The sequence below is a fragment of the Vigna radiata genome, chromosome 8 (genome assembly GCF_000741045.1).
Source record: "Vigna radiata var. radiata cultivar VC1973A chromosome 8, Vradiata_ver6, whole genome shotgun sequence".
NCBI classification, from domain to species: Eukaryota; Viridiplantae; Streptophyta; class Magnoliopsida; order Fabales; family Fabaceae; genus Vigna; species Vigna radiata.
In genome coordinates this window covers 22,455,205-22,465,244 of record NC_028358.1, presented here as the reverse complement: position 1 = coordinate 22,465,244, position 10,040 = coordinate 22,455,205, and the positions used below count along the sequence as shown (strand labels likewise).

The window sequence follows — 10,040 nt, the reverse complement described above, 5'->3', positions numbered from 1 at the left end:
ATATATATATATATATATATATATATATATATATATATATATATATATATATATATATATATATATATATATATGTGTGTGTGTGTGTTAAATTAATTTTATATTTTTAGAAGACAAATAAATTATAAGAGTCTACACATTTTATTTTGGTGTGTCTCTGTTAATATGTTAGTATGTGTATGATACAAGGTGATTTTTATTAATGATTAAAATTTATTATAACTAAAACTTCTTTACATAGTTAAAGGGATTAAATATATTTGTAATCTCTCAAATATAAATTTTAAATTCATTTTTATTTCAAATTTTTATATATTTTGATCTCAAATTTAAAATGATGAATATAATTTTTTTAATTTAATAATATTAATTTTTTTATATACATAATTATTTTACAATTTGATATTTGAGTTGTGATATATTAAATTGTATAAACAGTTCAAATGTCAGTCTCAAAGAAACTAAAGAAAATTAAAAAAAAAAAATAGTTTAGAAGAATTATATTTTTTTATGTTTAAGTTTTAGAGTCAAATTTGTTTTAAGTTTTATAGTCAAATTTGTATCAAGTTCGACATAATAATGAATTTAATTTCACGTCACAATTTAAGTAAAAACATAGTTAATTTAATTTAATTTATATAAGTTAAATTAAATTCATATAATTATTTGCAAAATGGTGTATTAGGTTTTCCATATTTATAATATATGTCACAAAAACAATTAAAAGTAAATAAAAATAATAAACGTTGTTGCTAATAATTTGCAAATGAAAAGTGATGGAATTTTTTTTTGTTATAAAAAAATCAACATATTATTTAAGTTTTAATTATGTGTTCAAGCATATAAGTGTAAAACATAATTTTAAGTGTGTTAAATGGTTTAATTTAGTCCATCAAACACATGTATCTTCTTACTTTATTTGACAAACACAAATCTATTTTATAGTATATGTCAAATGTTAACAAATGCTCATTTTACTTGTAGAAAATGTGTGTTTCTTCAAGTCTCTCAAGATGATATCTATCAATCATCTCTTGAAGAATATGTCAAAAGACCTTTCATGCAAATAACTTATTTGGAAAAGATAAAATGTCAATGTTACGAAGTCATCCAGTTATGTCAAACTTTGTGCTTTGTCTAAAGGTGGAAAGAATTCATCTAACTAAACTTGTAAAACATTATCATACCCATGGTAATAGAATAACATTTAATCTGTTTTAAAATCTTATATATAAGAAGTCTTTGAAATTTTTTAAGACACTTATAATAACTACAAAAGATGTGCAACAACTCTTTTCTATTAAGCTCTAAATATAGAAGATCTTGTTGAAGAAGATCTTGTTAACACTACATGCTTATTGTGAGAAATAACATTATTGTGTTTGTAACAAACTACTTAATCTAACCATTATATACATCAAAATACATTACCATATCTAATAAGTTAAAATTGTGATTTGTTGATCACTCAAACTTTGTCAAGATAATACTTAAGTAACTTGTCAAGATAATACTTAAGTTAAGTCCAAAATGATTTCTTATAATAATACTTAAACACAGTTATCCAAAAATGATTGAGAGTCCAAAAAAATATTTGGGATGAGTAAAAAGTAACTTATTAAAATAATACTTAGTTGAGTAAGAAGTAGTTCCAAAAAAATACTAAAAAGGAATCAATCAAGAATGATTGGAAACCAAAATAGAAATGATTTATTGAAATATGGAAACAAAAATGAAACAAGTAGAATTGGTTATTTAGAAACAGAATAATAAGTGCAATTCTATATCTTTATTTAACTTTTAATATTTGATTTTTTATTGGTTTTTATGCAATAAAATAATTATTTTGAACTTATTATAATTATATTTATTAAGCATAGATTAAAAAACATGTTAAAAATAAGTTTTTAGTCGTATATATGTTATTTGGATAATTTAAGATGTGTTTTAGTATAATTGATCTAAATTAAACTTATGAAAGTGTAAAAATAAATTGATTAAAATTTCATAACACCTTAAAGTTAAAGTTAAGAATAGTAAATAGTCAAAATCAAAAAAATGAAAAAGACAAGAAAAATTAAGCATTGCATGAAAAAAAGAAGAAAAACATGAAAAAAGAAATGAAGAAATGATGAATTCTAAAAAACCAGTTTGGTATAGTCAAAGTGGATTTGGCTAAACTATAAAAGAAATTAATAATAATGGTCAGTACAGCCAAAAAAATGTGATTCCATTCCATTTGGAATGCACAACTTTGCCGACCCTCAAAGGATATAAAGAATTCCAAATAGTGATAGCAGGCTATCAAAACCTTTCCCACTAAATCCTGTAACAGAAAAGTAGATCAAAGGCAAGCCAATTAGATGAGATGCATCCATGTAGCTTATGGCCTTAAATTTTTGCCTCTGCTTTCGAAAGTAGATAAGCTAGATGGTTCATTCAACAACACGAGTTGCATCCAGGTAGCTTATGGCCTTAAATTTTTGCCTCTGCTTTCTAAAGTAGATAAGCTACACGGTTCATTCAACAAGACCAGAGGGATCAAAAGGGGTAAAAGTTATATCTTACAATATTAATACAAAACCGTTTCTAAGCAAATGAGGGGAGGGGTCATTTGCCCCAACCACAAAAAGATGGGAAGGGGAGACAAAACACCTGATGCAACAAATTATAAGATAACATGCACATAACTTATTCACATTTAGTTTATCAGTTAATTCCACTCATGATCTGACATACACAATACCTCAAATGCCTTTTTGAAGAATCTCAAAAGAAGGTTCTCATATTTCTTCCTGGCTGAACCAACTCCTACAACACTAGCATTAAAAGCAACCATTGACTTTTGAACTGCTAGTTCATGTGCTTCCCTCAAAGCACCCTACAAACAAGCATTATTATAAGAAAGGACAAGAACCATAATCATTATTTACCTTGAGCAGATAGAATAGATTACTCACATCCTCAGGGGCCGTTGACCGCTCAATAAGAAGACATATAAACATAGGTAGCTGAATCGTATGCCCGACGACACTCAGCTTCTTCGACACTCTGCAAGGCAACAACAATTGAAGTATAAAAGCAATACTTCAGCAAACAAAAACGTCAAGAACAAATGGCATGTTGTTAGATTTCTTGCAACAAGAAATCTGGAAACACGCACTAGGCAGCACCAAACACCCAGAAACACTGAAACAGACTTGTATTATTATTCTTGAAAGTAAAGAATACAAGAATACAATTCGAACACTTCTGTTAGAATCATTACATATAGCTATCATCATTTAGACTAGTCTGTAGAGTTATTGATAGGGTTCTTGATAAAGAAATCCTATCTATCACTTCAACAACTCACGTAATCAACTCAGAAGGTATGAATAGTCTCTGGTTTTATTGAACTCCAAGAAAGAATACAAGAAAAGGGAGTACAAAGGAAGCTTAACCTTCCCCAACAAGGATAACCAATCCTGTTTAGAAACTACTAGCAGTCAAAAGTGACTCCCCTTATTCCCCTTAACTATATATACAACATTAAGTGTTCCCCCTTGGTTTTTGGTGTCAGGTCTTGAACCCCTAGACTACATTTTCTTTGCTGTTTGGGTGTACTTTTGTTGATCCTTTGGTGTTCTGAACTTCAGAAGCATTTGCTACCCCTGTTGTTTGACCTTAAGTGTCATTCCCTTCATTAGTGGTCAACTCTTCTCTTTTCACCCACGGAAAAACTAGTTTTTCCTCACCCTTCCTAGCTCAAATATTGTCAATGGCATCCTCTTCTCCTTTTTGTTCCCAATTGCTTGAATTGTCTCCTTCACCTGAGTGTTTCTTTGCTTTCTTGATATCTTGCAGAAGTTCCTCTCTTCTTTCCTCTCTTGCTCTCTAAACAGACTCAACTGGGTTCCTCTTGACACCATTGTTTTAATCCCAGGCCTCAACATTTTTTCCCCTTCTTCACTGTTTTGACATACACACCACAACCTACCACATTATCTCCACTAAAAGCAATAGCTTTTGCAACTAATTTTTCCCACTTCTTCACTGTTTTGACATACACACCACAACCTACCACACTATCTCCACTAAAAGAAGTAGCTTTTGCAACTTTCTTAGCAACAGCCGCACCAATGTCTCCATCACAATTTTCGTCATTGCCTTCCTCTTCACATATATTTTCTTCTCTCCTATCCTGCCCTTTAATTCCTGCAAAACCATCAACACTCCAAACAGCAGCTTCCGTTTCTCTTTTCTTCTCCCTATTGGTTGAATTTTCTCCTCCATATGAGGGTATCTTGGTTTTCTAGATGTCTAACAGACTATCTTCACAACATACCTACCCATTTTTCCCTCTTTCTTTCCTTTCATGAGAAATTTCTCACTTCTTTCAAAGCCCTTTATGAGAATCCTCATTTCATGTTGCATTTCTTGCATATTTCTTCTCCATTCTACCATGTTCATTTTCGGTTTTGCCACGCTCATTTTATGTTCGATGGTCCTCCTCTCCAAGGTATTCTCTCTTCCTTCTATGCTTTCACCTTTTCTTGATCACTTCTTGATCTGCAACCTTTAATCAAGTGGGTCGGACCAATTGATAGGAACTCATAATTGAAAAGAGACAAAAGAGTAATATTCTTTATTGTATAGACTATATAAAACACAAAATAGGAGAGCACTCTCTCCTCCAAGTGTTTCCCTTTCACATAGAGCCAAAGCTCAATCTACAAGATTATCCAAAAGTCCCCAAACACAAGAGCTAAAGGCCCCCCAACCAACTAACCAAACTAACAACTAATTTCTATGAAGCCTCGTACTCTGCCTATGAGTTATACCTAGTTTTGTACCTAGAAGTCTATTGGAGTCTGATCTTTCATCTTCTCATTGTATGTTCCCTGCGCAGTAAACAAATTGCTGAGTAAGACAAGTTAGCAAAGTTTAGAGATCGACTACATACATGTGAAAAAGAATATTCATTAGAAAGCTGAAAAACTCACTGTCTGATCATAAGCATCTATTCCTTCACTGTCTAATATTAGGCGATTATAATCTGTTCCATCAAGAGCAGTCCTTTTCAAAGGTGTACTCCACAACCAAAGCCCTTTGGTACAAGGCCGATGTGTTGACGCTACTTGAAATCCACTACTCTTTCCTAATAGCTGAAATAAAAAAAATAAAAAAGCATAAGCTCAAAATCAAAAGTACACATTATAATAACAAAATAATGTCATAAAAGTAAGTATATTTCAAGACTTACAGAAATAAAAACTGAGTGTGCTGATTCAACTTTTATTTGGAAGAATTTAGAGGCAGAAAGGATGTTCAAAATATATTGAATAAAAAGCACGCATACGCACAAAATTACTCCCAGTAATTAAACAATCCGATGGCACCGAAAGAAGTACGAAAGCATTTATCTTCCACATACAACTCGAAACCAAAGGGAAACAAAATCCACGAACTAATTGCTGAACACAATACGCAAACGAGCAGACACTCTCACAATCACAAAACTACACTTTCCACTGTAGTCACTGGACTACTAGCCAACCAAGGACAGTCCCCTTCGAATTTAGGGTTCAAGTTACCTTATAACATCACCACAAGCACAACAAGAAAAACGACATTTGTCCCAAAATTAATCAAAACCAGATATGCAATAGTTACATAAGCCGATACTGTATCATAAACACTATTTCCACTGAAAAAAAAATAGGTTATCCCAAGGAACAGTCATCAAAGCATCAAAACCCTAACTACTAAATGCAACACTACACTCAAAAACCCTAAACTCCAACTGCGACGAGATTTTCACTCGAATTGAATAATTACCTGATTCAAGATGAAACTCTTGCCCTGCCGTGCGCGACCGCAGACGGAGACGACGCCGATGGGCTCCTTGACAAGTTGGAGCGTAGCGACGGCTTCTGGATCCATTCGGAACTTCCCCTTATCATCGCAATAGACGAGGCGTATCGACCTGGCGGGGCCAGTGACCGGAGATGCTGACGAAGAAGACGGCGCGGCGACGGCGGAGGAGGGCGGGGACGCGTCGGCGGGGACGCGTCGGCGGGGCTATCCTGCCTCTGTTGAAAAGCTTGAGCATTTGTATCTTTTACTTTTTATCTTTTACCTTTTTTAATAAGGTTAAACCTCCTCTCAAAAAAGTTATAACAACGATAGAGTGAGTAATATAACAACGATAGAGTTAAGTATCAGCATCTTAATTCTTTTGTCTGTCATAAAAGTGAATTGTGGGTCGTGAATTTACTTTCATCAAACATTGAAAAAAATGTTAATATTTAGTGTGAGGTGAAAACTCTCAACACAATGTATCATATTTGTTTACGATGTATAATGTTTTTCATATAAATTCTTAAATATATTTTCTATTTCTATTTTTGTTGGTTTTATTTAATCGAAGATTAGTTCTTTTCAAATTATTAATTTGAGATTATATTTTGGAATGTTCAATGTAATTTTCTTTTGATACACTGTGTTTAATTTAGTCTTGTTTTGGTATGTCATTTAAATTGTTAATAAAAAATGAATAATATGAATCACGTGTTAGTTGGTAACTTTTTAAAACTTTTTTTCAATTTAAAGAAAAATATTCTCGTGTTAAGTCAATATTATGTTAGATGATAATGTATTGTCACAGTGTTAACTTTCTTTTTAATTTAAAAGAAAAATCTTTTTAATTATAAAATTAATAAAAGAAATTTTCATTTATTTTAAAATAGTAAATAGTTTTTTTTTCTAAAAAGTAAAAATTAGGATTGAATTGAAGAAAATGAACAAAATTTAAAATTAAATTAAATACAATTAATGAAATTTTGGACTGAAAACAAAACACAGGTTTTTATTTTTTCTTTTTTTTTAATTTGGATTTGTAGAATAGGTTGAATTTTATTTTTGTATCTATGCTTAGCTTGTATACTGGTTCTGATGATGGTTTGATGAGATTATATTGCATGATGAGTTATTTGATGATGATTAAATGTGGGTGATGATTGGGACTGTGTGCATGTTGATATCCAGGTGAATGGTTAATTAACTATGTCTGAATGATATGTGAGAAAGCATGTTGTGTGAGGTATTGAGCTCCAGAGTTTTCATTAATATATGTACTGTTCACAAGGAAGCATGAATGATATTGCCTGAGTCTTGATAATTGATTGAATTGCATGTTTATGTCATATGATCAAGGGCATGTTTAGAAGCCCTTACTTAGCCAAATTTTTGCCCAAAATGATTAAATGAACCTTAGCCTTAAACAAGATGAAAACCCTTGTTTTGAATTAATTACCTTGAGTTGGGTTGAGAATAATTGTATCTATTGAAAAGGTTCAAGTTTGGGGTTGTTTGGGAAAAGTTAAAGGCAAAAGAAAAGCATTGAGCTCAAGTGTTGAAAAAGAAAAATGTATGAGAAAAGAAAAAGAAGAAAAGAAAAAGAATGAAAGATGAGCTCAATAAAAAGAAAAGGGAAGAAGTTGGGAATGAGTGAGATTGGTGAAAAAAGAGAGTTTGTACTTGAACTTTGAATGTTAAAATAGCTCTCTTGACTCAAGGATTTTGTGATCTAGAAAAACCAATTTTTCTTGTTAGCCCAACCTCATTATAAGCATTGGAAAAGTCATTGTGATGACATTTGCATGTGAGAATGTTGATTGTTTTAGATGAATGACAATTTTGTTTTATGTGACATGTGAATAGTTGAGAGTGGAGTAACCTCCTAAACACTTGAGTGATTGAGTGAAACACTTGCTTGGTGAGAATTGTTGAATTCCATGTTTACATCTATGCTTAGTGGATTGATCATTCATGAATAAAACATTTGTTGGGAAATATTTGATTATGTGAACTAAATTGGATTGAAAGCATGCATGCATCTTGATAAGATTCCACTGATATTCTGAATTGAATCATAACTTGTTGTGAGGAAAATGAGTTTTGAAAATGTTGAACTATTTGATGAAAAAGTGGAAAGCCAAGTTTTGTCTTGTTTGCTTGAGGACAAACAAAGTTTTAAGTTTGGGGTTGTAATAACGGTCTAAAAACCGTTATTTTCATGCTTAAATATGATATCAAAACACACCCTTTGTGACTTAGAATGATCCTAAAATCAAGTAAAACACTTAGTTGAGTCATGAGAGAGTCAAAAGTTGGTTTTAGAGATATTATGCTTGTTTTTGCATTGTTTTGTAGGGTTTTGAGGAGAATTGAAGATGGAAGTGAATTAAGACGGACTTAGACTCAAGAAGGAAGAAGAAAAAGGAAGAAAAGAAGAGTTTATGCACCACTGAGCGGCCAAAACCAACGCTGAGCGGTCAGAACGATTAGAGGCAAACCGCTCATCGGTAAAACTGACCGTTGAGCGGTGGCGCGGCTAGAGGGAAACCGCTGAGTAGTTTGAATAGGCGCTGAGCGGTTATCTATTTTTATTGGGCTTAGATTTTGTTATCTTTTTGGTCTATAAATAGACCCAGTGCGATTCAAATTGTAATCTTTTGGCAGATAGAGACGTCCAGAGCTGTTCTACACACCTTGGAGGAGGTTCCTTGGATGCTTAGGCTCCAATCTACCAAATTTAGGGTTTATTCTTCCATTCTTTCATTATTTTTCATTTACATTCACCATGTCCATGGTGAACTAAACCCTTTGTTGTTGGGGAACAATGTAATCTTTTGAAAGTCTCTTATATCAAAATTCTTATCTTCTTTATATGCTTGCATATACTTACTTTATCAATTGTTGGGTTCCTTACCTTTACTTAATGCTTTTATCGTTTAACTCATTCGGTAAATGTTGTTTGTCTTTATTGATACGGAGACATACAATAATGTCATGAACTGAGGGGAATTCCTTGATTATGCTAATACCGCCTAGAGATAGGGGTAGGACGATCAATTGTATTTTGCTTCCGTTTATCATGCATAATTAGTTACTAGGGGAGGCTAGAGATAGCAAGCCAGTAATTAGTAATAGGCTCTTTTCGCCAAGAGATTGGGTTTAAGGTAGACTAAGAAAGTTTGCATGACAATATGATAAATAAGCGAATTAGATAAGAAAAGTAGATATAAGAGAGTGGATAAGACGAAATTGTAAACCCCAACAACTCCATTCATCCATAGTTTCTTCTAGCCAATTGATTCACTGCATTTTGCATGTTTATTTTCGTCTTGCATACAAAACCTAAATTTAATTCTTTTCTCAAGCCAAATTTTGTTCAGATTCTTCAAAATTTTGTTCAGACTCTTCAAAATTTTGTTCATACAAAACCTAAATTGATTCAGAGATTGCAGTGACTTTTGGTTGCCAAATTTTGTTCAGACTCTTCAAAATCTTGATATTGATCTCTTCTATTTTCAAACACTTTCCCGAGAGCCATAAGATGATTAACAATGTGTGTGAATCTTTTCTGGACATCATAGATAGTCTCACCAGTCTTCATCCTGAAAAGTTCATACTCTTGTATTAAAGAATTTTTCCTTGCTCTCTTGACTTCATTCGTGCCTTCATGTGTCACCTCGAAGACACCCCACATTTCCTTTGCAGATTTGCATTGAGATTAACTGAAGAATTCATTAACTGTCAGTGTAGAGGAAATAATATTTCTAGCCTTAATATCATACTGAGTTTTTCTATTTTCATCAGCAGACCATTCAGTAAAAAGTTTTATAACAATTTTATCTTCAACAATTTTATTAGGCACAAAGGGACCATTCAAAGTTGCATCCCAAATTCCTTTATCCACAAATTCAAGAAAGATTTGCATTCTGATTTTCCAAAAAGGATAATTTTCACCAGCAAACAGAGATGGTCTGTTTGTTGAAGCACCTTCACCAAAAGTTTGAAAACAGGAAGCCATCCCCAAGTTTATAGTCGACTCAATGAAAAATAGAGTCGACTAGTTTTTCAAATATTTTATGAAAACCAATTCTGGTGCCAATTGTTGGAAAACAGGTAGGCTTCTTTTTAGACCAAGAGGGGGGGGGGTGAATTGGTGGGTTTTCAAAACCAGAGTCTTTTCGCAATCTTTAAAACAAAGT

The 10,040-nt window shown here is 32.3% G+C and overlaps 1 protein-coding gene across 5 annotated transcripts; it reads right to left on the bottom strand.

Moving 5' to 3' along the window:
• Positions 1-2,174: 2,174 nt before the first annotated feature.
• Positions 2,175-6,323, bottom strand: LOC106769989 (guanylate-binding protein 2-like). 5 transcript variants are annotated; one of them, XR_002669134.1, is made up of 6 exons: positions 5,821-6,323; positions 4,986-5,147; positions 4,836-4,883; positions 2,961-3,051; positions 2,747-2,881; positions 2,175-2,326 (listed from the first exon to the last, which is right to left on the bottom strand). XR_002669134.1 is itself a non-coding variant. In XM_014655812.2 (3 exons), exons 1-3 carry the CDS (start codon positions 5,923-5,925, stop codon positions 4,836-4,838), a joined length of 315 nt encoding a protein of 104 aa, XP_014511298.1. In that variant the 5' UTR covers positions 5,926-6,312; the 3' UTR covers positions 3,058-4,835. The 5 variants fall into 5 exon arrangements, 1 of the variants encoding a protein (XP_014511298.1); XR_002669135.1 differs by lacking the exon at positions 2,175-2,326 and adding an exon at positions 2,343-2,655; XR_002669133.1 differs by lacking the exon at positions 2,175-2,326 and having other exon boundaries at positions 2,538-2,881; positions 4,824-4,883; positions 5,821-6,321.
• Positions 6,324-10,040: the final 3,717 nt, after the last annotated feature.

Excerpts from the sequence above, each read along its gene's own strand:
- LOC106769989 (XM_014655812.2), bottom strand. The coding sequence starts at position 5,925 with ATGGATCCAGAAGCCGTCGCTACGCTCCAACTTGTCAAGGAGCCCATC. Across the intron at positions 5,148-5,820 it reads AGAGTTTCATCTTGAATCAG|CTATTAGGAAAGAGTAGTGG; the intron begins GTAATTATTCAA and ends TTTTTATTTCAG. Across the intron at positions 4,884-4,985 it reads TAGATGCTTATGATCAGACA|GGAACATACAATGAGAAGAT; the intron begins GTGAGTTTTTCA and ends TTTACTGCGCAG.